At 46.6% G+C, this 27,256-nt stretch overlaps 1 protein-coding gene across 2 annotated transcripts in view; it reads left to right on the top strand.

Annotated features, from left to right (window-relative positions):
- The first annotated feature begins 306 nt into the window (after positions 1-306).
- NIPAL3 (NIPA like domain containing 3) overlaps positions 307-27,256 on the top strand; it is a 49,237-nt gene continuing 22,287 nt past the window's right edge. For both annotated transcript variants that reach the window (XM_019461813.2, XM_019461817.2), the window contains exons 1-4: positions 307-439; positions 4,841-5,163; positions 25,129-25,197; positions 26,424-26,595. In XM_019461813.2, the coding sequence (XP_019317358.1) occupies positions 5,068-5,163; positions 25,129-25,197; positions 26,424-26,595 (337 nt within the window). In that variant the 5' untranslated portion in view covers positions 307-439; positions 4,841-5,067. The remainder of the gene's footprint in view (positions 440-4,840; positions 5,164-25,128; positions 25,198-26,423; positions 26,596-27,256) is intronic.

The raw sequence follows: 27,256 nt of genomic DNA, 5'->3' as shown, positions 1-27,256 counted from the left end.
GGCTGACCACCTGTCGGGCAGGGGGAGGTGAGCAGTCACCTGAGCTCTCCGGAGAGCGAGAGCGGGGTTTGTTCCAACGTTCTTGGTGCGGCCGCTAGAGGGGACCCCCTCCAGGTGAGCGCGAAGCTGGAGGAGGGCGCCGCCTCCCCAAGTCTCTCCCCCTACGCTTCAAGCAAGCTTTGCGGCACAGCCAATAGCCGGGGGCTGTCCCGCCCATCCCTTCCTCGCAGCCACTCGCCTGCACGAAGTCGCCGCCAGCCTCTGACTGGCAGGCGTCCTGGCAAATCACATCGCGGCCTTTGAAAGCAAAACACTGCAGCACCCTGGCCGCTCTTGAGTTGGGGAAGGAATTAAGGAGGCTGTGCCTCCGGGTTGCGCGAAGAGTCCAAGTCATTTCTCAGAAACCTCCGATAGGTGGTCCTTAGAGAAAACGCCGCCGGTGAGTAGTGATTAAGCCTGAGGGGGGGGGGGGGACTTGAAATCAGCCTTCGTTTTTTTCAGGAAAGGGAATGCATTTGGAATCGTCTAACGCCCCCTAGTACAAATACCCTTCCTTCTTGCTGTCATCAGCCTTGCAGGTCTGGGTCTCGCTGCCTCGGAATGCTTTTTTCCCCCATTTTTGCAGGGGGCATGGGTTTGCCTTAATATAGATGATGGCAGGCTTTACCAAATCAGGAAGTGAAATGCGGTAACTTTGCCAAAATTATCCCTCTACACGCCGGCTCGGGCTTCCTGGCAGTAGCAGATGGTGGAGTTAGCAGGTGGAATGAGGGGAGGTATTCTTGATGTATACTGGCTGCTGGAAGTTGTAGTTTCCAGCTCAATGGGAGGGCAACGAAGAGTGTAACCCTTTAGTGAGCCAAAGCCCGGGAAAGGGAAAGGGCTTGGCGTAACTGGCACTCAACAAGCCGGAAGGCGAATCGTCAGGTGGTGGGAAAGAGCGTATTTTATTTATTTTTTTCAGATAAAGCCAAATCCTAATGCAAACTCTACTCTTAGCAGCCATGACCTATGGTCCTGTCATCTGTCTGACCTGCTCTGTGGGTTGGTGAAATAATTCATTGAGATAAGGGGAGGGGCGGGGGGGGTGGGGGGGGGGGGGAGGGAGGAATGGAAGCAAGCACCTAGAATTATCTTTCCTTTCTTGAGTCAGTGACCCTGTGCTCACTGCTGGCTGTGACGGCCTCAAAATTAAGGGGTGGCTGGGAACACAGAGTTGGCCACTTGCCTCCTGGGCATATGTTAGTCCTGGAAAAGTGCTTTGAAGGCAGAAAAGGAGAATCATCCAGGCAAAGAATGTGCGCCTTACAAGGGAGGGCAACTGGCAAAGAGTTCCTCCAGAGCTTTTATTTTCTTTTTTGAATGTTTATTTATTTATGAGAGAGAGCATGTGAGCAGGGGAGGGGCAGAGAGAGAGGGAGACAGAATCCCAAGCAGGCTCCGCACTGTCAGTGCAGAGCCAGATTCAGGGCTGGAACCCTCGAACTGTGAGATCATGACCTGAGCCAAAATCAAGTCAGATGCTGAGCCTATTGAGCTACTCAAGCAGTCCCCCATCCGAGGCCTTTAGTCTAGACTCCTCCCGAGCCAAGGGAGAGTTTCCTGTCTTTGCAGGTGATGCCTCAGAGGCCTGAGCATTTCTGAGGCAGAGAGAAGAGCTGCTTTTTAAAAGCAAATTAAATGACAGTCACAACACCACCACAAACAAAAACAAACACAGAAACCCACCTGAACAAAGTAGCTGGTCCAAACAAGGTTAGGAGGCCTAGGTTTCCATCACCCCATTGGCATGTCCCCAAGGCCTGTTTGCTTTCTCTGACATCCTGTGGGCGGGGCTGGGTGCAGCAGCAGTGGAGTTGTGGTTGATGAGGCCTGAGTAAGCCATTCCATTCTTGATTGCAAACTGCATCAGGTGCTTAACAGGCCTGCCTTTAGCCAGTCAGGAGGTATAGATGGAGGTCACCAGGCCAGGCCCTGGGCCGGATCTTGGCAAGGGATGAACAGGGGATTCAGCAAACGCCTTCCCAGAGTTTGTGCCCCAGTGCCTCTCCGGCTCCAGCTTGAAAGCCTCTAAGGGTCTCTTGGAGGTCTGTCCCTGGGCCACTCTTCCTTCCTAAGGCTACTATATTCAAAACATTAAAATACATAAATTTAACCCAATAATGCTTTTCACCCACACATGAAAGTATAGTGAAGAATAATTATGCTTTTCACAAGATTGCAAATACTTTACAGTCAGGGAGGTTTGATTATGGGATGTGAGTTATAAAATTGATGAGTGTACCCTGTACGTATGGTATATATATGGCATGTATATCTATGTAATTAAGGTATTGACTATATACTGAATGTGTAACCTCATCTGGAGATAGCAACGATGATTTAATTTTGAGGCCCTTCAACAAAGTGAGACCTGGGCTAAATGGTCTTCGTGGCTGCCCCTGTGCCAAGCCCTGCATCTCGTGTCTCCTAGATGCTGGACACAGTGTTAGCCCTGTGACATATGACTGTGCTGCTCCTACCAGGAACCAGCATTCCTGGGGAGAGGGCTAGATAACAGAAGGAACTGGAAGTCACAGGACAAAGAGCAACTTTTTTTATGCCTTGAGGCATAGCAGAGGCTGTGTCTGTTTGGCATATAGTAGGCCCTCAATAAATGTAGCATGAATGCATGAAAGAAAGGAACATTTGTGGGTAAATTAAATAATTAAACTGATAAGAATAAAATTAATAATAGCTGCCATCCATTGGCCATTTGTTATGCATAGCATTTTACATGCATTATCTCATCAAATTCTCACAACAGCCCTGTGGGGGGGTAGAAATGTTATTATCTGATTATCTGTATTTTCCAGCAGAGAAAACTGCCTGGAAAGTTAAATGACTTGGCCAAGGCAAACAGGTAGCATATAACAGATCAAAAGCTATTTATAACATTTTTTAAATTGAAATGAGCATAGACTTTGCAGTAGAATCCAAATTTGTATGATTGATTTTTTTTTTTTTTTCTTTTCTACTATAAGAAGACTTCAAAGAAACTCTTAGCGTTGTGGTAAGGTGTTTTTGGCCAGGCCTTCCAGAACCCTAGGAGCATACTTCATCTTTCTTCTCCATTTGGTAGACAAGCTTGACATGCATTGAAAATACCCGTCCGATAAAGTCAACGGGAATTACTGTCATTGACGATCTTACTTGAAGCCACATTATTACCCCCACTTTACAGATGAGACACCTGAGTCTCCCAGAGGTGTTATGATCCGGTCACACAGGTCTTCTCCCAGGGTCCAGTGTTACCTCACCTGTGCTAGGCTGACTTTCGGGTAGCAGCCCAGTTCTTCCACCATTCGTGAAGATAGCTTTTCTTCTCGTTCTCTCATTCCGATATCGAACACAGGTGGTTCGATATTTTTTGGAGGCCTGGAGAGGCAGACAAGACAGTCTTCTACTTCTTATGTAGGGGAGCCTATGGAAAAGGTAGGATTTCAGTTAGGATATGACGGGAAGAAGGAAGCCGGCGGGGGAGCAAAAAGGCGATTAGAAAAAAAATTTTTTTAACTGTTTATTTTTTTTTAATGTTTATTTATTTTTGAGAGGGAAAGAGAGAGCGAGCACAAGTGGGGTCGGGGCAGAGAAAGAGGGGGACAGAGTATCCAAAGTGGGTTGTGCACTGACAACAGAGAGCCCCATGTGGGGCTCAAGCTCTTAAACTGTGAGATCATGACCTGAGCCGAAGTCGGATGCATAACCCACTGAGCCACCCAGATGCCCCTAATTATTTTTGAGAGAGAGAGAGAATCCGAAGCAGGCTCCATGCCGTCAGTGCAGAGCCTAATGTGGGGCTCGATCCCATGAACCTTGAGATCACGACCTGAGCCGAAGTCAAGAGTCAAACACTTGGGGAGCCTGGGTGGCTCAGCTGGCAAAGCGCCTGACTTCGGCTCAGGTCATGATCTCATGGTCGGTGAGTTCGAGCCCCGCGTCGGGCTGTGGGCTGACAGCTCAGCGCCTGGGCCTCCTCTGGATTCTGTGTCTCCCTCTCTCTCTCTGCTCCTCCCCTACTCACACTCTGTCTCTCTCTCAAAAATAAACATTAAAAAAAAATATTCTATAAGAGTCAGATGCTTAACCAACTGAGCCACCAGGTGCCCTGAGGAAAGGTAATTTTTAAGGGCCAGGGAAAAAGGTTTTGAGGTAGATGAGCCATGTCTTTAGTATTATTTATTTATTTTTATTACTTTTTTAATGTTTATTTTTTTAATTTTTTTTCTACCTTTTATTTATATTTGAGAGAGAGAGAGAGAGACAGAGCAGTAGGGGAGGGGCAGAGAGAGGGAGACACAGAATCTGAAGCAGGCTCCAGGCTCCCAGCTGTCAGCACAGAGCCTGATGCGGGACTTGAACCCAGGAACCACCGTGAGATCATGACCTGAGCTGAAGTCAGACGCTCAACAGACTGAGCCACCCAGGCGCCCCTTTAATGTTTATTTTTGAGAGAGAGAGAGAGACAGAGCGTGAGCAGGGGAGGCACAGAGAGAGAGGGAGACACAGAATCTGAAATAGTCTCCAGGCTCCAAGCTGTCAGCACAGAGCCCGGCCAGGGGCTGGAACTCACAAACCGTGAGACCCTGACCTGAGCTGAAGTCAGCTCCTTAATCCGCTGAGCCACCCAGGCATCCTGAGCCATGTCTTTATTAGGGGAGGCCAAAGGCATGATATAATTTTGTAAATGACTTCACTTCTCATGACGGCTTGCGTTTTGTCCTCAAAGTGTATGTCCCCTTGGGTGATCAAGCTGGGCTCACCGTACTTGCATTCTTCATGTTCCTCCCCACCACCCTAGGGCGCCGCCAGGATAAGGAATCGCACCCTCGCCTGCCTGCTTGGGAGAGACAGAACCTGGCACTTCTCGGGGTGAAGGTGAGGGAGAGGCTGTAAATCAGCCAGAAGAGCCTCGAAGTCCTCCAACGGCCCCGTGAAAGGAGGTGACCCCCGCCAGGAGAGATGGTCTCCGGGTTCGGCCCCGCCTAGCGGCAGCTCCAGCTTCCCAGGGAATGTTCCACTAGCGCCATGGACCGAGCCCGCGGTGCGGCCCTGCAGCTGCGCCCGCTCCCGCCCACAAGCAGCGCAGACCCCGGCGGCAGCGAGGCTTCCTTCTCCTACAAGGCAAGAGCTTTCTTTCTGGTTTTGAAATGTGGTGTTTTTCTAACCCGAGAGTAACACACCATAGCCCTGGCTCACACGTATTTCCGGGGTCTGCGTGCCTGTTAGCGGCAGAAACAGGCACAAATGTAGAACAGGTAATCCAGAAGAAAGAAACACTCATTGAAGTACATAAAGACAGGGGGTTAGAGAAAAACATAAAAAGAGAAAGAGAAATATTTTTAAAAAATTTTTAAGGTTTACTTATTTTTGAGAGAGACAGACAGACAGAGCACGAGTGGGGGAGGGGCAGAGAGAGAGGAAGACCTAGAATCCGAAGCAGGCTCCAGGCTCCGAGCTGTCAGCACAGAGCCGGACGCGGGGCTCGAACTCACAGACCATGAGATCGTGACCTGAGCCGAAGTCAGGCACTTCACGGACTGAGCCACCCAGGCGCCCCGAGAAATATTTTTAAGGGGAGGTATTCCCACTTAGAAGATTTGTTTGTTTGTTTTAAATCACCTACTCTATTACTCAGAGACAAGCCTTGTTCATATTTCTCCTTCCTGTCTTTTTTTGGTGTTACGCTTTTGGGATCACACTGCACAGAAAGTTCCGTATCTTGGTTGTTTCACGTAGCCCTATTTGTGGGTTATTTCCCCGTGTCATTGAGTCGTGATTTAACGCATACTTTTTGAACGGATTGCCCAGTAATCTGTTGAGCTGCTCTATCAAAACTTTCTGGACACATCCCCTACTGTTAGATGTTCAGGTTGTTTCTACTGCGGGGTGAGTGTAAACCCAGCATCCCAGAGTGCTGCTTGCGTCCCTGCTGTCTCTAAGAATTGGCTAGCCCTGGGAGAGGTGGTCTCTGCCGGGTGAGTGAGGCCACAAATGCCAGAGCATCAAGAACAGAGAACACAAGAAAATACAGTTAATGCAGTTGGCTGTGATGAATGTGTGCCAAACAAACAGATACAGAATCTAAGAAAACACAGAACACTCTCCCAGGTGAGATTTCTAATAAGTTTCCATTTCAGTTACAAATTACAAAAGATACTTATTGTAGAAGTACCTTCCGGGTGCCGGAGCAAAGGTAAATCAATCATGGTGACTCTACCAACAAGCTTAGGAGTTGAGGTGGGAGAGGGGCACATGAACAGTTATGAGCGAACTGAAGTTCCAGGGGGGATCAAGGGAAAGAAGACGCGTCCTCGAATCCCTATTCTGCTCCTTCCCAGCTAAGTGCCCTTGGACATGTAGCTTAGCCCCTCAGAGCTTCTCTTATGGGTAGAATGGTGGTAGTGATCCCTCCCTCCATCCCTCCTCCCTCCAGCCATGTGGATCAATGAAAAAGCACCTAGCCCACGCAGGCGGCATGCGGGAGGTGCTTGACTCACGAGTGCCTGGGGTTTACAAAGAGGAACAGAGGCAGGTGCCCAAAGCGGAGGAGCGTGTAGTTAATTGTGCCTAGGGAGAGAGGAAGTTGCTTCCTTCCACCTTGATTTGGTTAAGGCTATTTGGGTTGCAGGGAATAAAAACCCATTTCAGAAGCGCTGAGACAAAAGGGAAGACTATTATAAGACTGCAAGGTAGCTCCTGCCACCAGAGTTAAGAAGGGCGAGAAGGAGATTAGAACAGATTGGAACTCCTCCCCCGCCTTTGACAGAGGGAAGACCCGATTGGCCAGTTTGGGTCAGGTGTCTACCCTGGTCCAATCTGTGGTGGGCAGGTGGGTGGAGTCTCACACAGCAGACCGGTTTCTGGGGCTCCCTCTCAGAGAAAAGTGGTTATGTGGGCTGGGCAGGCTGCCCCCAAATCATCTCTTATCTTTGGGGCAAGGAAAACGTTAAGAGGGCCCAAGTGCAACTTTATCAATGAGGTGAAGTTAGGAGCACGCCGTTTGAATTGCAGCGCTGCTCTCTGCCCTGGTTGTTGGGGCGGGGGGGGGGGGGGGGGCGGTCTGTGAAAGGGAGCCCAAGAGGCCAGCTGCCCAGAAGGCAGCATCGCAAGGGGTTGCCGGCACTGGAGGCTTGGCCTCAGCCTGGAAGAGTCAGGCCTCAGTTTCTTGTATTTAGCGAATAGGCATTTCAGCTGAGCACCTGCTCTCCCTGCCTGCGTGGGGTGGGCGGGGCTGTATAAACCACTGAGCTCTCTCTTCCCTGAAGGAGTTTGCAGTCTGGGAGGGAGGTGGGGGAAGCTATTTCTATCAGTGCCTTAGCCTTCAGGACAAATTTGATACAAAAGTAGAGCTAGGAGGGGTGTTACCAGCATGGCCTTTAGACTCAGAGAGACCTGTCTTCAAGGCCCAGCTCTCTCACTGTCTGTCATTGTAACTTGGGGGAAAGGCATGCAACTTCTCTGCAGGTCAGTTTTAAATCCACCCTACATGGCGATTGGGACCATGACCTGAACTTACAGATGCAGGAAACTGAAGCTGCCTGCATCCTCCCCTGTCTCTACTGATAGAAATGCTACATATTCTTCCAGCTCCAGCTCAGGTATCACCTTTGGCAGTTTTCCTGGCAGGAAAATATAGGTCCTTTATCACACTTCCATAGCCCATTCCCAGTTCCTGTAGTAATCATCACGATCATAGCAGCAGCTAACTTGTGTTGACTGTTTACTATATGACAGGGACTGTGCTAATCCTTACAGGGCCCCTCAAGGTAGGTATTATTATAATCCCCTTTTACGTATTAGGAAACTGGCACAGAGCGGTTAATTAACTTGCCCAAGGACACACAGTCAGTAGGTAGTAAAGCTGGGATTCGAATTGAGTGTGTGCATTGCCAAGGCCCTTGCTTTTATCCATGGCTCCCTGCTGCCTGCATTGGGCCCACCACTCTGCCAGGCCCCTTCTCTCCCTGACACTGGTTAGTAAGTATTGAAATGGCAATCCTGGGGAAGATAATGCCTCCCCTGCTGGAGAAGGTAAGCATCAGGGAGCTGGCCTGAAGCCAGGTTACAGAAGTAGCAGAGCCTGGAGAGCCAGGCAGCTGCCTCTCTTGTATTTGAATATGAGTAACCCTCAGAGCAAGCCAGAATGCAATTCATACTGAATTGTTGGCAGTTTTAAGCCCAAGGGATTGTGGGAGGTGAGTTTAAATAGCAAGTAATGACTGGTCTTGTCACCGTGATATTTAAATAGAGGCTCTTGTTGGCAGATGTAAAGCAGATGTTAGAATGGGAGATCTGAGCTGAGGTTTCACTCGGCAAGGTTTCCTACCTCTGGGACCTTTGGCTGCTTTTCTGGAAACCGTTTACTTTTTTTCCAGAGTCGTAGCTGGCGCCAAAAAGGTCCTTAGAGCTATTGCTAAGAATAGTGATAATAAAAATAAAAATGATAAAAAATAATGATAGTAACAAGCTAGAATTGTTTTAGTACTTTTTTATGTGCCAGGTGATGTTTCAACATGTACGTTATTTCATGTAGCATGACATTCCCAACATGTATGTTATTTCATGTAACACGACAATCCCATGAGGGTTTACATTCCTCCATTTTAAAGAGGGGAAGCCAAAGCTCAGAGAGTTAAGGTAATTCCCCTGAAGTCATACAGCAGTAAGTGGCACAGGCAGGACCCCAGCCCAGGACTTCTGGTCTTCAGAATCCACACAGGGAAGCTGAAGCAGAGAGAGAAGTGACCTTGATTTTGCTGCCCCACCCTTGACATTGAGGTCTGTTGAAGCCATGCCAAGAAAGCAGCTGAGTTTGAAGCCTTGCTGCCTGCTTGTAGTGTGGCCCTCACCCTCCTTCCCTCTCCAGCAGCCCTTCCCATCCAGAGGCCGCACTAAGAGTACAGGGACCAAAAGTCCTGGCTTGTGCCTCACGGCCACATATATTAATAGAGCCCCCTTTCGTTTTCAAAGAGTCCCAGTTGGGTCAACCTGTGTCCTCAATATAAGGTGCCTGATAGTTGGGAGGCCTCACTACTTCCTCATCTGTATATATGGGACCAAAGTGCTGGGGACACCTGTTAAGGTCCGGCCCTGCCACTTGCTCACTCTGACTTTGGCCATGTCTTGGTCTTTCTCGGGCAGTTGAAATTCTCCACTGGCAGGAGCCCCCATGGAGGTATTTGCCTCCAAATGAGGCTGGCCCTTGCCTCTTTCCTCCCTTCTCTTCCACCTCAGTGGACTCTGCCCAATGAAGTCGAGAGCCAGTTGGGAGGCAGTTAGGTGTTGCCTCAGCGGCATCGTCCCCATCTGACATCGCGTGCGGAGGAACTCAGGATCCAAAGATACGGCAGGTGAAGATGCTGGCCTGAGGCCACCACCAGGCAGTTCTCCCAACCTGCCCCTCAGTGGGGCAGGAATCTGTTTTAGTCTTGAGACAGAGTCACTGAGTCCAAGGTCAAATCCCTGTTCTGGGTTAGCCATCCACGTGGACTTGTTGAACACTTCCCCCTTTAAATAACTTCTGTGAACACACCTGGTGTGGTTCCTCTGCAAAAAGAGGAAGTCGGTGGCTCATCCAGAGGCGGAAGCCACCCGGGCCCCACACCTCGTTCCCTCCCTACCAGCAGACCCAGACACCCCCATTTTGCAGTTTTCCAGCTCTGAGGTTTGGGGGCGGAGCTTAACGTCAGGAGTTCTGCCGGTTGTCACCTCGACTCTGAATCGCCTCTCGCCACACACTTGAGGGCTGCTAATAGGTGTACGTTCAAACTGTGTAACCCCTGGGCCGGTGGCATCGCCTTTGCCTGACTTTCAATGCTCACAAAATTGAATCAAGCACCACTTCACAAGGGCTTGGGGCATAATTAACTTTGATGAAGCCCTTTGAAATGCCTGGATGAAAGGGCATTTAATTATATTGCGCTGTTACTAACCAGGTCTGTCTGTAGCCAGTTATTATGCGTGGAGATTGATATACTTGTGGAAATGGCTTTTAAAAGAAACCCCAGCCGCCTGTGTCACTACTGGGAATGTAGCACTCCCCAGACAGGGTTGTCTTATTTTCCTAATTTACCTGCACCGCCTTTGAAGGGCACCTCAGAGAACACAGTGGGAGACAGCCCGGAGGAATAGTGACAGTCGGGAGACTGGAAGTCAGACCTGGAGCGACACAGAGCCTCCCGTCCCCACCTCTGCCAAGTTGTTACATTTCTTTGGGCCTTACTTTGTTCACGTGTAAAGTCCTTCCAACCCGTGTGCCGAACCTAGGACTCCTGACAGTACACACTTCATAGGTGGGTTATGGCCCAAAGGCAACGCATGGAAAGGGTTTCACGCCACACCTAATGTGTATGTATAAAAACACTCCGTAAATACCGTCCTTGATTATCATAGTAACCTTTTAACCTTGTTTTTCTGCTGCTTAGCCTGCTTATAATTTTTTTTTTAAGTTTATTTATTTATTCTGAGAGAGAGAGAGGGAGACAGAATCCCAAGCAGGCTCCACACTCAGAGCCCGACATGGGGCTCAAACCCGCAAACCCACGACATCACGACCTGAGCCGAGATCAAGAGTCAGAGCCACCCAGGAGCCCCTACGGTTTTTATTTCTAGGTTTGGGCCCTCACCATCCTCCTCCCCGAAATAGTATTGACTTGTCTACATGGCCACAGGGGCTCATTTCCCTTCTTGATCTCTTTACTTCCACCTGGCGAGTTGTTAGCACACTCTCGGGCAGCCTTGTGGACCTCATCGGCATTGCATCTGAGGACAGCTTAGTCTCTTGCGGTAAAAATAAAATAGCTACCAGTTATAGGTTGAACCATATGAAACTACCATTTCGTATGGGTCCAAGTGGCAAAATAGTGGCAGTTTCCTCCAGCTCACCCTAGTTCCAAGTTACCGAGGTAAGTGCTTTCTCCCAACTATCTCAGGAAGTCCACGCACCAGCTCTGAGAGAGGGGCACTGCTGACCCAGCTAGCGAGGAGGTGAAGCAAATCCCCCAGCCCGCCCTTGAACCTGCAGCCGCGTGATCCCCACGTGCCCTCTGAAAAGCCCTCGCTGTGGTCTCCGCTTTCTGCACAACTCCCAGAGCCTGGTTCCAGCTCCCCTTTGTCCCCCATAAAGGAAATAAGGCAGCTGTGAGGTGTTGTGGGAGCCAGAACCAGGGTCCTTCTGTCTCCTCTCTGCCCAAGGCAGTCGCTGTAGAATCACTGCCAGTTAACTCTTTGAACCATTAATCATTAGCGTAGATAAACTGACTTTGTGCGCCGAGTGCCTGCCTGGCCCCCAGATCTCTGCCTCCTTGAGGATGAGTTCCTTGCTCTGTAGCCTTAATGAGCTACACTTAATGAAGGGCTTCCTTTGGGGTCTTCAGACTTGACCCTCTAAAGAAACACCTTGTGTTTCCCCATTCATTCCTTTGGTTGACATCTAAGACATAAAACTTGTGTCACAAGTTTATATTTGCAAAGTATGTCGTTTCTAGCACATTTTAATACGAGTATTTTTTTTATAGCCCCTGAGATATGAAGCCCACGTGATATCTACCATCAGCCTTCGGAACAAACTCTTCTTTTTATTTTATTTTTTTATTTTGAGAGAGAGAGAGAGAGTGCGCGCGCACACAAGTGGGGGAGAGGGAGAGAGGCGGGGAGAGAGAGAGAGAGAGAGGGAGGGAGGGAGGGAGGGAGGGAGGGAGGGAATCTTAAGCAGGCTCCACGCTCAGCGTGGAGCCTGACAGACTCCATCCCCTGACCCTGGGATCGTGACCTGAGCCAAAACTAAGAGTCGGGCACTCAACCAACTGAGCCCCCCCAGGAGCCCCTGAAAAAGCTCTTCCTTAGCAGTCGGAAATTTTTACGTCATTCCTGTTTCTCCCTAACTTGGTATTTTCCCGACCTTTCCCCCACAGAATTTTGTCCCCAAACAGTGTCTGTGTTTTAACACTTAAAAGTTATATGGACACATATCCTACTTGTCTACAAGAAAGGATGTAAAATAGGCGATCGAATTTCACTTTGTTAATATTTCCTTTGGCATAAGGTTTGTGAAATAACAAAAATTCAACCAAGTAAATTTTGTAGATCTAATTGGCTTTATTAATTGATTCATGAATCAGGCAGCATCACATCCAGCAAGTAGAGGGGAGCTCCAAAGGGCTACAGAAAGGGAAGGGGTTTTAAAAGCAAGACAAGAAAGTTATAAACAGAAAAAAAGGACTATTTCAGGTGAGATGACCTTTGGGGACAAAAGGGTCTTATTAGGTGGATTGTGTCATCTTCCTTTGGGGGATAGAGAGAGTCCATGTGACAGAGTACTTTATTGGTGTTGACCAGAAGCTTCCTGACTGACCAGTTAAGACTACATTTCTGGGGGAGGTTAGAACTTCAGTTAGGGGAGGTATTAAGCCCCAGTTTGGTGAGTTGGCCTAAGTGAGGCCATTTTGGGCCTCTGGCTTTCTTTTTAACATGTTCAGAAATAACTGATTCAACCCAGAAGCTTTTTATTGCTACAATTGAATAAAAGCAGTTGATTAATGTAATATAAAGTTTTATAATAATTATCAAGCATAAAATAACATATGAAGAATGGATATCTGGGGGTACCTGGGTGGCTCAGTCAGTTAAGCGTCCGACTTCAGCTCAGGTCATGAATTCACAGACCATGAGTTTGAGCCCTGCATCCGGCTCTGTGCTGACAGCTCAGAGCCTGGAGCCTGCTTTAATTTCTGTGTTTCCCTCTCTCTCTGCCCCTCCTGCCCCTCACTTTCTCTCTCTCTTTTGCTCTCTCTCATAAATAAATAAACAATTCAAAAAAAATTTTTAAATGAATATCTGAATGAGAATGGGACTTTGTTTTTAATATTCAAGACAAATATTACTGATGGCTAGAATGGGACAGATTTTAGCATCAGCTGTGTTGCAGGTTTGGGGTTTTATAGCTAGAGGTGCTGAGAACGTGTTCACAGAAGTACCTGGAATGGAAGGAATGTTGTTATGGCAGCATCCCTAAATTCTTTCAATTCCTTCTAAGTTTCGTGCTAAAAATCGCATAGTGATAAACTATTTTTATTGACTTATCAGCTAACAATATGAGGAGAGCCTCTTTCGGCCTCATTCAAAACAAAGTACTATATACATTTCATTTACCACAGTATTTGTTTGGCTTTCACAGTGTAGGCTCCCTCTCCTTGTAGATTCTTTGGCTGGTCTAATAATTAAATTGACATAAGATAGATTCCACAAGAGAAAAATTTAATGGCATACATATGGAGGCCCCAAAGAAGTAACCAAAGCTGGTAACTTTCATACCTTTTAGACAATAGATTTGTGAAGAATTGATAAGACAAAAGGGGTTGGGCTTTGGATAGTAAATTAGTGAAGTAGTAGCAAGTTTTGTTTATACAGGTTTCTTGGCCTTAAATTTCCTATCTCTGGTGACAAGAATGTCTTTCTTCCTGCTGGTACATACTGGGAAGGTACCTTTCACATGGAGACTTATTTCCCACTTTCAGGAGGACAAATGGGGCCTCAGAGTATCCTTCTTGTACTGGCTGTTTCTTAAGTGACTTTAATTCAAAATAATCAATATGCCAAAGTGACATATTTTGGGGTGACCTATTTTGTTCCTCCTCAATAAGTTCTGTGACATTGACCAAAAAGGCATTATCAATTATGCTGATAAGTTTTCACCTAGAGGCACATTGGGTTAACCTGATATATCCAGAAAGGGTTGGGGAAATTGAAATCTTGTTAATTTTACTACATCTTTGCCTATACTGTATTTCAATACATGTATTTTAATTATAGTATGTGATACAAATATTTACTATTTACTAAATACTAAATTTACTATTATATGTACTATAATATTTGTACATATAATTGCAATTATAAATGCCTTATCACATGCTTGAATATGGCAATTATAATCCCTAACACAATCACTAAGAAAATAACTCAAAAATAGTCAAAGAAATTATAAGGGAATTAAAATGGTACACTAAGAAATATATCTCTTTAACACAAAAGAAGGCAGTAATGGAGAAACTGAGGAACAAAAAAAAAGACATGACATATAGAAAACAAAACAGTAGAAATCCTTCTTTATCGGTAATTACATTAAATGTAAATGAATTAAACTCTCCAATTAAAGGGGACAGATTGGCAGAATAGATTTTTTAAAAAACACAATCCAAGTATATGCTATTTACAAGATACTCACTTTAGATTCAAAGACAAAAAAAGATTGAAAATAAAAAAGTGGGAGAAGATAGTCCATGCAAACAATAACCAAAGGAGAGCTGAACTAGCTAAACTAACATCAGACAAAATAGACTTTAAGATGAAAATTATTACGAGTGACAAAGAAGAACATTACATAATGGTAAAAGAGTCAATCTATCAAGAAGATATAACAATAATAAAATATATACACCAAAATACATGAAGCAAAAATTGACAGAATGGAAAGAAGAAACAGGCAGTCCAGCAGTTATCATTGGATACTTCAGGACCTCACTAGCAGTACCTCACTGTCAAGAAAATGGAAGACTTGGGGGCGCCTGGGTGGCTCAGTCGGTTGAGCGAACGACTTCAGCTCAGGTCACGATCTCGCGGTCCGTGAGTTCGAGCCCCGCGTCAGGCTCTGTGCTGACAGCTCAGAGCCTGGAGCCTGTTTCAGATTCTGTGTCTCCCTCTCTCTGACCCTCCCCCGTTCATGCTCTGTCTCTCTCTGTCTCAAAAATAAATAAACGTTAAAAAAATTTTTTTTAAATAATAAAAAAAATAATAAAATAAAATAAAAAGAAAATGGAAGACTTGAACAACAACCAACTAGACTCAACCAACATCTATAGAACATCTCACTCAGTTGTAACAAAATACCCATTATTCTCAAGTGCATATGGAACATATGGCATAGAGCATATATTCTCTGGGATAGAGCATATATTAAGCCATAGAACAAATGTCAATAAATGTAAAAGACTGAGATCATATAAAGTATGTTCTCTGATCACAATGGAATAAAGTGAGAAATCAATAGCAAAAGGAAATTCATAACAATAAAGTAGGAAGTTCACATATGTGGAATTTAAACAACACATTCCTAAGTAACCAGTGAGTTAGTGAAGACATTACAGGGGAAATTGGAAAATACCTTGAGAGGCCCCTGGGTGACTCAGTCGGTTAAGCATCCAGCTTCGATTCAAGTCATGATCTCACGGTTCATGAGTTCGAGCCCCGCATCAGGCTCTGTGCTGACAGCTCAGAGCTTGGAGCCTGCTTCAGAGTCTGTGTCTCCCTCTCGCTCTGCCCATCCCCTGCTTGTGCTCTGTCTCTCTCTCTCTCAAAAATAAATAAACATTTTTAAAAATTTTTGAATAAAAAAATACCTTGAGCAATCTCATCCTAAAATTCATATGCAGACATGAGGAACCCCAACTGGCCAAAACAGTCTTGGAAAAAGAAGAACAAAGTTGGAGGATTTCAACTTCTTGATTTCAAAACTTACTGCAAAGCTACAGCAATCAAAACCATGTGATAGTGACCGAAGGATAGACTCACATATCGATACAGAGTCCAAATATAAACCAACACATCTATGGCCAACATATTTTCGACAAGGGTGCCAAGACTACTTCTGTGAGGAATGAATAGTGTTTTAAACAAATGAGACAGAGACAACTGGATATCCACATGTGAAAGAATGAAGTTGGATTCCTTCTTCCCATCATATACAAAAAATAACTCGAAATGGATCAGACACCTAAATGTAAGAGCTAGGACTATAAAACCCTTAGAAACATAGGTATAGGCACACATTGGAGACATTGCAAATTTGGTTCTAGACAACCTACAACAAAGTAAATATTGCAGTAAAGTGAGTCAAATGAATTTTTTGTTTCCTGGTGCATATAAAATTATGTTTACACTATACTTTAGTCTATTAAATGTGCAGTAGCGTTATGTCTAAAAAGCAATGTCGTGCCTTAATTTTAAAAGACTTTATTGCTTAAAAATGCTAATCATCATCTGAGCTTCAAGTCAGAATCTTTTTGCTGGTGGAGGCTCTTGCCTCCATATTGATGGCTGCTGACTGATCAGGGTGGTGGGTGTTGAAGGCTGGGGTGGCTGGGGCAATTTCTTAAAATAAGACAGTAGTGACATTTGCTGCTCCGATGGACTCTTTCTTTCACAGACAATTCCTCTATAGCCTGTGACGCCGTTTGATAGCATTTTACCCACAGTAGGACTTCTTTCAAAATTGGGGTCACTTCTCTCAAACCCTGCTGCTGCTTTATCAACTCAGTTTATGTAATATTGCAAATCCTTTGTTGTCATTTCAATAATCTTCACAGCATCTTCACCGGGAGTAGATTCTCCGTCCACCATTGTCTTACTCTCTTTGCTCGTCTATGGGAAACAACTCCTCATCCATTCAAGTGTATCATGAGATCGCAACAATTCCGGCACATCTTCAGGCTCCCCTTCTAGTTCTACTTCACTTGCTGTTGCCACCACATCCACAGTGACTTCGTCCACTGAAGCCTTGAACCCCTCACAGTCATCCATGATGGTGGGAATCAACTTCTTCCAAACTCCTGTTAATGTTGATGTTCTGATCTCTTTGTATGAATCACAAATATTCTTAACAGCATCTAGAATGGTGAATCCTGTCTTGAAGGTTTTCAGTTTACTTTGCCCAGATCCATCAGAGAAATCACTCTCTCTGGCATCTATAGCCTTAGGAAATGTATTTCTTGGGGGCGCCTGGGTGGCTTAGTTGGTTAAGCATCCAACTTCGGCTTGGATCGTGATCTCGTGGTTCACGAGTTCAAGCCCCGCATCAGGCTCTGTGCTGACAGCTTGGAGCCCAGATTGGACTCTGTGTCTCCCTTTCTTTCTGCCCCTTCCCTACTTGTTCATTCTCTCTCTCTCTCTCTCTCTCTCTCTCTCTCTCTCTCTCAAAAATAAACGTCAAAATTTTTTTTGAAAAAAAGAAATGTATTTCTTAGAAAATAAGACTTGAAAGTTGAAATTACTCTTTGATCCATGGGCTGAAGTCGGACTTGTCACCGACTGAACCACCCAGGTGCCCCATCATCAACTTTTAAAAAAGAAAAATAACAAGTGTTGGCCAGGATGTGGAGAAATTGGAGTCCTCAGCCGGTGGGAATGTAAACAGGTGCAGCCACTATGGAAAACAGTTTGACCATTCGCCCAAAAGTTAAAATAGTCACCATAGATACCCAAGAGACTCGAAAATATATGTTGGTACAAAAACTCGTACAAGGATGTTAGTTATCTGTAATAGAAAGTGGCGATAATTCAGACGTGACTGGTGATTGGATAAACAAAATGTGTTATATCCACGTAATGGAATATTATTTGACCATAAAGGGGAATGAAGTATTGGTACGTGTTATAACATACGAACCTTAAAACATTATGCTCGATGAAAGAAACCAGACACAAAAGACCACATACTGTAGGATTCCATTTATATGAAATGTCCAGAATAGGACAGGTCCAGAAACAGGAAGTAGATTAGTGGTTTCCGGGGGCTGGGGTGATGGGGAACGGAGAGGGACTGCTAATGGGTTTGGGGTTTCTTTTGGAGGGAGATGGTGGAAATGCTTGGGATTTAGAGAGTCGCATGGTTGTACAACACTGATGAAAAGTGGACATTTCCAATATTGTGTTGCAACTGTAGAAATCAGATGTGCACCCCTCCCCCGTTTGCTATCGTTGCTTGCTGTGGTTTGTTAGTGTTTGTTCGTTTTCGTGATTTTTCTAAATTCTTTTCATAAAGTCCATGTGACCGCTGTTGTATCCAGCCTGATGAAGTCTGTTCCTGTTGGGTGGTCACCTTGTGTTTTGACAGTTTCCTTAACCACGTAGATCCAAAAAAGGAAAAAAAGAGAAAAAAAAAAAAAAAAAACCTCCCCCAATTCTGCCAGTCTAAGCACATTGGCTGTGTGTCGGGGCCCTCCAATGCTTGGTCAGGCCATTTATACCCCTGTGCCTTAGCCCTTGCTCCCTGCTTGCATCCAGCCTGCAGGCCAGCCAGAGGTGAAGGCTAGTGTTTAATCAGGCCTTTTTGGAGCATGCATCCAGCCCTGGCTACATGCATGGCCTTTTTGATTCCCCGGTATACATGGAGACTTTAGAAAGCCCTTATCCTCTGTGTATCTCCTTTCCCAGACTCTTCCTGCCAGGCTTTTCTTTCTGTCTGTTGCTCCTCCTGAGTACTGTCCCTTGCCCCAAGCTGTTACACAGCCATTACTTGTACCTTTAAAGGCTTTAAAGTCAGACAGAACAAAGACAAGCCCTGTGCCAACCCTTCAGGGATCACCAGACAGGTCAGAATCCACAACCACAGTTTTTAAAAAAATAAGGTTCATGTATCACTCTCTCTGTGTCCTCATGGCTGTCACAGATCTGGGGTGTAAGGGATGGGAGGCAGGCAATTTAAAATGCCACAGTGCTCTCTTACCGTAAAGCAACAGCTTCTCTCTTCACCATGCCTTCCTCTGATTGTTACATGTTTTTGGCTAGACCCCAGGGTTGTATAAACAAAGTGATTCTGATAGGTTTTGTCAGCTCATTAGCTGTTTTTCTGGAGAGATGGGTCCCTGGAATTCTCTATTCCACCATTTTCAATGGTGTCACTCATAACATTGTGAATAGACCGAAAACCACTGTGTGGGATACTTTTAAAAGGTCAAAATGGTGAATTTTATGATTTGTGAATTTTACCTCAATAAAAAAGGTAATGATGGGTTAAATAAAGATATGCTAGGTCTATAGAATGGCCTTAAAGAGCATCTCAAGTCAGGCATTACAATGGGAAGACATTAGCTGGGCAAAGAAAGGGGGTGGGGAAATCAAGCAGGAGAATCATACACACTCAAGTCGGATGAAAGACGAAAGCTACCTGTTAGTGAATATCTGGGATAGAGTCAGATCTTGAGTCCCAGACAGAAACTGCTGGATCATTCACCAACCTCGGTTTACTAAGGAAGTGTATCAGTTAGCTACTACTGAGTAACAAACCACCTGGAAACCTAAATTTACAAACCACAACCATTTTACTGCTTGCAATTCTACAGGTCAAGAATCTGAACAGGATCCAAAAGAGTTGAAGTCAGGATGTAAAAGAGATAATAGGACTTGAGTATTGATCGCAGTACTATCCACAATAGTCAAGGTGTGGAAATAACCTAAATGTCCACTGACGATGAATGAAGAAAGAAAATGTGATGTATCCATACAATGGAATATTGTGAATATTATGCAGCCTTGAGAAAGAAAAACATCTTTCTGAAAAAGGAAAACAGTCTGTGTCAACGGAGATGAAACTTGAGGACAAAATGCAAAGTAAAATAAGTCCTACGGGCTACATGTTTGTCATCCTCCCCCCCACCCCCACCCCCACCCCCCCCTGCCAAAATTTATATATTAAAGCCCCAGTCCCCAATGTGATGTTTTGGAGGTGAGACCTTTGGGAGATAATGAGGTCATGAATGTGGAGCCCTTGTGAATGGGATTAGTGCCCCTGTAAGAAGAGACACAGAAGGATCATTTCTCTCTCTCTCTCTCTCTCTCCCTCTCTCTCTCTCTCTCTCTCTCTGACATGTGAGGATATAGCAAGAAGGTATCCACCTGCAAACCAGGAAGAGACCTCTAAGCAGGAAGAGAATCAACCAAAATCTTGATCTTGGACTTGCTAGCCTTTAGAACTGTGAAAAATATTGTTGAAGCTACCCAGTCTGTGGTATTTGTTAGAGCAGCTAACACTCACTGAGGCAGTAAGCCAATCACAGACCGACAAATACCACATGATTCCACCTAGATGAGCTGTAGACCATAGTCAAACTCGCAGAATCAGAGAGTAGAATGGTGGTTGTGGGGTTGGCGGGGAGGGGAAATGGGAGTTGCTAATCAACAGGCCTAGAGTCTCAATTACGGAAGATGAATAAATTCCAGAGATCTTTGTGCCTATATTTAACAGTACTGCATTATACACTTAAATTGTTCTTAAGAGGGCAAATTTGGGCTACAGTATCATCTGGAGTGCTGGACCGGGGCTGGAGAATCCAAAATGGCATCACTCATGTCTGGAGCCTCAGCTGGGGTGGCTTACTCAGCTGGCAGTTGGCCGAGATGGCTGGGCCTTTCTCTTCTCTTGCTGTTGACTGGGCCCACTCATATATCTATTTGGTCTTCCACATGACCCCTGTCCCTCCTTATGGATAGGCTAGACTTCTTTATAGGTGGTTGAATTCCCTCTGTACAAAAGTAGAAGGTATAAGGCCTGAGCCCGGAAGTCCCAGAGCCTCATTTCCACCTCATTCACAAGGCCTACCCAGATTCGGATGGTGGGGAGAAAAATTCCCACCTCTTGAGGGCATACAGAGATGAGAGAGATGTTTGGCAGGCATCATTCCACTTTTATTTACCAGAAATGGTAACCCCAACTCGGACAGTATAATTGTGAAAGTGTAATGGTAAAAGTCCTGCCTCTCCACTAGGCCTCCACTGACACCACCCAGTAGGAGAAGGGGACTTCGCTGCTGCCAGCTGGGGTTAGAAGTCCACGCTCCCCGTGTGGGCTCTTCTCACTCTGTGGGGTGGGGAGGTGCCTCATCACTGGACCCCAGATCCGTCCTGGGCCTTCTCTGATAATCCCAGCATGTGGGTTAAGGTGTCTTGTTATAACTGTGAAAGGTTGGAAATCTAGGCTCCCTCCTTGGCCTCTGCTGGTGTTGGGGATTGGGTCGGGGGGGGGGGGGGGAGCTATTTTTTTTCCTGTGATATTTGGAATACAGCAGTTGTCTAAAAGTTTTCTGTCTTGGGGCGCCTGGGTGGCTCAGTTGGTTAGGCATCCGACTTCAGCTTGGGTCATGATCTCACAGTTCATGGGTTCAAGCCCCACATCGGGCTCTGTGTTGACAGCTCAGAGCCCGGAGCCTGCTTTGGATTCTGTGTCTCCCCCTCTCTCTCTGCCCTTCCCCCACTCGCGCTCTGCCTCTCTCTCTCAAAAATAGATAAACATTAAAAAAAAATTTTTTTTTAATAAAAACAATAAAAGTTTTCTGTCTTGCTTGACTGCTCATCTTCTGGTCTTTTGGCTAGAGAGCACGGGCTTTTCTTAGAGCTTTTTTGTCTATACCCATTATTATTCCCAGGTTGCCCGTTTCTTCAGCTTCGAGTCTGAGCGACGTGAGGTGAGGAGAAAACCCAGGGAACCCACTGCCGTGTCGTTCCTCGGGCCCCCAGCTCCCCAGCCTGTCTGCCTTCTCCTCTCCACCTTTCAGAGTCATCTCATGTTTGCTTTGTATACAACATCCAGGGTTTCCTGTTGTACACAGCAGGAAGCATAAGAAAAAGTGAGTCCGCTCCATCTTGCTGGAAGCAGAAGTTCCGTCATTTGCTTTTTAAACTGGAAGGAATAACAGAATTTATTGTATGTAAACGGCATTGGAATATTTAAGACGTATGTTTGTTATATTCTTAAGTGCAGTTTATTAGACTTACAAGCATTTCTTAGTTCCTTGGTAAGATTTTATGTAAAAGAAATGAAATTTGTGAATCGGTTTTTTTATAGCAAATATAATTTTTTTAAGTTTATTTATTTTGAGAGAGAGAGAGAGAGAATGAGCACAGCAGGGGCAGAAAGAGAAGAGGACAGAGGATCTGAAGCAGGCTCTGTGCCGACAACAGAGAGCCCAGCACGGGGCTCAGACTCACGAACCAGGAGATCATGACTCAAGCCAAAGTCTGATATTTAACCAACTGAGCCACCCAGGCGTCCCTGGCAAATATAATTAAAAAAAAAAAAAAAATCAATGTAATACAGAGAGGCGCTTTTTTTTTTTTTTTTGGTCTGCAAAAGCCATCCTTCGAAGAAATGAACACTCAGGTTTACTAGGAGTTGGACTCATTATAAACACGTACCCGAACTGCATCCCATAAAGCATGGGCTCGGGCTCTGTGGGGCAAACAATAGAAACCAACTCGAGCAAAAAAGACTGCGGGGCTGCTCCCAGAATGGAAGGAAGGGCTAGAGAAGGAGGTCTGGGGAAGTCCCAGGCACCAGGATGGCCCCTGGGGCCTGACTTGCCCAGGCCTGGCCTTGGGCAGCAGTGAGCCCAGCCTTCTTTCAGGCCTCCATGCTTCTCTGTTCAAGATGTATACCCCAGAGAGAGGCTCTGACCTGCCTGGTTGGCTCAAGCTTGAGTCTAGGCCCGTCTTTGTCCAGGGAGGACAGAGCACTTGGAGTAACAGTCCCAATGAGACTTTGCAAGGGGGAGCGGGGGCAAGAGGGAGCCTTCCACAGCAAAATCAGGGTGCTGTTGCCAGACCAAAAGGAACGGGATTCAAATGGCAGGCGGGTGAGCATCACAGATGTCTGCAGACCACGAGTTCTAGAGCCAAGTAGGTTTGGGACACCTGGGATGGCCGAGGAGGAACTGCCCGTGAGGCCCTCCAACCTGCCAGTGCACTGTGGCCTCCAAGCCGTGCACCCAGGATCCAGTGTTTCCCAAACTTACTTAACTATGTGGTGCTTTTTGCCTCAGAATCCCATTGACATCTCTAGGAACCCAGTTAGGGAAACCCTGGCCTGGTGGATCTCCAGTGACCCTTTTAGCTCTGAGATCTTGTGATCCCACAGGAAGGACATGGTTTCTGCTTAAGTCTGTTTAAGAAGAGACAGACAGCAGGGGCACATGGGTGGCTCAGTCTGTTGAGCGTCCGACTCTGGCTCAGGTCACGATCTCGCGGTCCGTGAGTTCTAGCCCCACGTCGGGCTCTGTGCTGACAGCTCGGAGCCCGGAGCCTGCTTCGGATTCTGTCTCCCTCTCTCTCTGCCCCTCCCCCGCACATGCTCTGTCTCTGTCTCTGTCTCTGTCTGTCAAAAATAAATAAACATTTAAAAAAAAAAAAAAAAGAGAGAGAGACAGCAAAAACACATCAACAGAGATGGAGAAGGACCAAGGAAGTGCAGCTCAAGCAGTGAGAGCCTTCTAGGGAAGAAGTGGAAGCCAGCTCCCTTGGGTCCATGAGATGCCCTCAATGACCTTCTATTAAGGAGTTGTTTTCTAAAGTGAAATGAACGAAAGTCAGGTTCCTGTCTGGCCTGCTCATTCACTTGGTTTCTGTTGGCAGTCTGGCTTAGGTGACCAGAGGCTTAGGTGGGGGCTGGAAGGATCCTTAGAGGTTATCTGGGCTGGCGTTTACATTTTCCAGACGGGGACACACAAGCCTGATGAGGGGAAGGGACTCCCCCAAGGCCATGCAGTGACGAGGCAGCAGAGCTGTAACTAGAACCCAGGTCTCCTGGCTCCCAGCTCAGCATCCTTCCTTTATTTTGCAATGCTGCACCTTGCTGGGGACAAAGTCAAGGACAGGCCATGGTAGTTTCTGTCAGTGAAAACACCCCCTCCCTCCTCCTCTTCCACAACCAACTACCTTCTTAGCTGTCTAGGCCCTCAGGATTCCAGGAAAGAGGGGAGGAGAGAGGGACAGAGGCTTGACTCCCTGCCTTACCACTTGCTAATTAGGTCTTCTAGATGAATTGCAGGACTGTGTTTGTCTCGCTCACAGCTGATTTCCTAGGGCCCGCCCAGGCCTTAAGGACCCAGCATATTTCACAGGGAGGGAGGAACCTCTTGAGCTTAGGGGAGTTGGAAAAGGCCCATCCTGGGGAGGGAGGATTCATATTTGGCTAAGATAGAACATTTCTTGGTGTTTAGTGGTGAAATAACCCCGGAGGGTGTGTTGGCAACATAGTATAGTGTGGTTTAAATGCTGAGGCAAGTACCCTCTGACCCAGCAGTCCCCCTTCTGAGAATTTATCCCAAGGAGGTAATCCTAATCCTCATAAATGCACAAAAATGCATGTACTAGGATATTCAGTTAGAGCAGTGTTTTCAAAAAAGGAAACAGCCTCAATACCCAATAATGGAGAAGCAATGATAAAAAATATGGTACATTGAAATGACGAGTTATTTGATATTTATTAAAAATGATGAATTAAATATGCTTGACAGGGGAATGTGTTTATAATATCTTAAGTAAAAATGGGTTATAAAAAGATTATAGTCTTATTTTTATCAAATGAACTAACATTGTCATTCATATCTGAATTATGGACAGAAAAAAGTTTACAAGAACAAAATGTTTGCAGGAGTTGTCTCTGGGTTTTGGAATTACAGGTGGCTTTTCTATTATGTCATAATTGTTACTGTTCCTGTCATTTATTTGTATTCCCTGATTGTTCTACAATGAATATATATTTCGTAGTCATCTTTTAAGGTTAAAAGAAAATGCCATGCCAAGAAATCTGAACCTTATTCTTAAGGTGATAGAAATTAAATGTTTATAAATGAAATGATTAAAAATTAAGCACATTAGCCAGTTTAAAGAGTCTCACTGAGGGGCGCCTGGGTGGCTCAGTCGGTTAAGTGTTCGACTTCGACTTCAGCTCAGGCCTGATCTCATGGTTCGTGGGTTCGAGCCCCGCGTCGGGCTCTGTGCTGGCAGCTCAGAGCCTGGACCCTACCTCAGATTCTGTGTCTCCCTCTCTCTCTGAACCTCCCCCACTCATACTCTTTGTGTGTCTCTCTCTGTCAAAAATAAATATTAAAAACTTAAAAAAAAAAGAGTCTCATTGAGACCCCTCTGGCAACATGACGAATCCACTGATAAAATGGCAAATTGTATTCCTGCCTTTGTTTCTCTTGTAAATTCTGATTTGCTTTCCTGCACAAGACTAAGGGGAGTCGATCCATTAAGGGAATAGCAGAGCAGATTCAGGCCTTACCAGGTCTTTATGACCGGTGGACAAAGGACGTTGCTTTGTGGAAGTATCCAGCTCAGGGCAATGTTTTGTAAACCAGCAAAGCAGCCGTGTTGACCATGAGTAGTAAAACTCCAATAGAAGGTCAGGGGTGTGGCTTTGTGGCAGATGTTTTCCTGGTTTGGTTTGGGGACAGCAAACAGTGGGACCTCAGATGTGCCCTGGGGCCCTTTAGCTTCTACCCAGTTCACATCTTCTCCTGTGAATTTTCCTTACAGGAAAACCTGATCGGCGCCCTTTTGGCAATTTTCGGGCACCTTGTGGTCAGCATCGCGCTTAACCTGCAGGTAAGTGTCAGTCACCAGCACCGTCCACAGCGGAGACACAGCTCTGATCAGCCGGGGCGTCTGGTGCGGACCCCGCTGCCTCCTCACCGTGGGACGCTGTCTACTCCATTCCTGGGCTGGGCCTACAATATCTTGTGGGTTGTTCCAGAATCTTCTTCGCCCCCATGTCATCCCCCCCATCACCCCTCTGCTCTGATGACAGCACTCACCATTACTTAGAATCCCTGGGGGCCCTGGAGCAACTGCTCTGGAAGCCGGCCCCCTTAGCCCATCCCAGCTGGCAAGCAGGTACCTGCTCCCAAGCCCTGCCTCGGAGGTTGCTTTGGGGACACCCGTGGACAGGATACGTCCCACAGCACACGGGCTGGCTCCGCTCTGCCAGTGCTACTCAGCTTCTAGCTGCGGTGAACCCGGAACAGGAACATGAACACACATGGGCACCGGGTACATCTCGGCTCCCACGCACACGCGTGTACGGGAGTGTTTCTGTGTGTTTTGGTCTCGTAGCCACTTGTTTGGTTCAGGCTCTTCTTTCTGCAGACCGGCATCCCTGCCTCCACATCTGCTTCTCTGGAGCCCGCCTCACGGTCCCCCCCTAAGGAGCCCCGTGGTCCTCTAAGTCTGCCTGGCTCTCTTCAGTCACCACCCCACTTTCTCTGCCCCGAGTCTGCACTTCCAGAACAAAGGCTGTTGGCCATACTTGGGCCAAGTATCCACCCAAGGGAAGGCAGCGTCCACGGATACCCCCGGGGCTGCCCCAGTGCATCTACAGAAGGGAGTGAGGCCGAGCAGGCACCCTGAGGTGCCCATGAGGAGTCCTGGGCATTGCAGTTAGAGAGAGAGAGACTCAGGCCAAGGCCGGGCTAACATGGGGGTCCTAGACCACGGCTCCCACTCCAGACTGTGATGTGCATTAGAAATGCACCTTTCCAGGCCTCCCCCACACCTCCCCTGAGGTCGAGATGTTTATATTTTCAGAACTTCCCCGGGAGTTTTTGAGGCTTTCCAGCCAGTTTGAGAACTTCTGTCTTAGAGTGACAGTCGGGTATTGAGAGCCCTACTGCTTGCCTCTCCTCTGAACAAGGACTCCAGAACCTGACAAACCTTCCTAAATGAAAAGGCGGGGGCGGGGGGGGGGGGGAGGGCGGGGGTAGACTTAGGATACATACATCGCAGCATCTTTCCCCAAACATCTGGGCAAGTCACATTCTTTCTCGGATTTCTAGAAGTACTGCCACATCCGCCTGGCAGGCTCCAAGGATCCCCGGGCCTACTTCAAGACCAAAACATGGTGGCTGGGCCTGTTCCTGATGCTGCTGGGCGAGCTGGGTGTGTTCGCCTCCTATGCCTTCGCTCCGCTGTCACTGATCGTGCCCCTCAGCGCCGTCTCCGTGATTGGTAAGCCCGGGCTCCCTGCACCACTCCCCTGGGACCCACCTGCCTGCACCTCCACCGTCCTAGTGAAGCAAAACACCGTTTTGCTTGGCCACATAGCTAACACTTACAAACGGCTTCATACACACCGGTCCTGCATCTAGCACTTTACAGATACTAATTCTTCTAATCCTCCTTTTTGAGGTACTGTCATTATCCCCATTTTACAGAAACAGGGGCGCTGAGCGGTGAAGTTCCTTCCTCCAAATCACAACAGCTAGTGAGTGGTGGGCCTGGGGTATAGATAGATGGGGGGCTGTCTGGCTCCCTAATCTCCTTAAAAATGATTCAGAAAGTGTATCAGAATTGCCTTTTATTTCCACTGAAGAAGGAAGGTAGAAACTTGGACCCTTTCATCAAGATAATCCAAGCTTTTATAGGGTTCAGGTGTCTCACACCTCTAAAAACTGCACATTCAACTTATTCTCTGATCTTTTTCCATCAACTGATACCATCTTCAAAACATTGTTCACTTTCTCGGGGCGCCTGGGTGGCTCAGTCGGTTAAGCGTCCGACTCTTGATCTCAGCTCAGGTCATGATCTCCTCATGGTTCATGAGTTTGAGGCCTGCGTCGGGCTCTGCTCTGACAACGTGGAGCCTGCTTGGGATTCTCTCTCTCTCTCT

This window comes from Panthera pardus, unplaced genomic scaffold (assembly GCF_024362965.1).
Source record: "Panthera pardus isolate Hobbes unplaced genomic scaffold, ASM2436296v1 HiC_scaffold_11, whole genome shotgun sequence".
NCBI lineage: Eukaryota > Metazoa > Chordata > Mammalia > Carnivora > Felidae > Panthera > Panthera pardus.
Note: the sequence above shows the minus strand (reverse complement) of the source record. Positions and strands in the feature narration are given on the sequence as shown.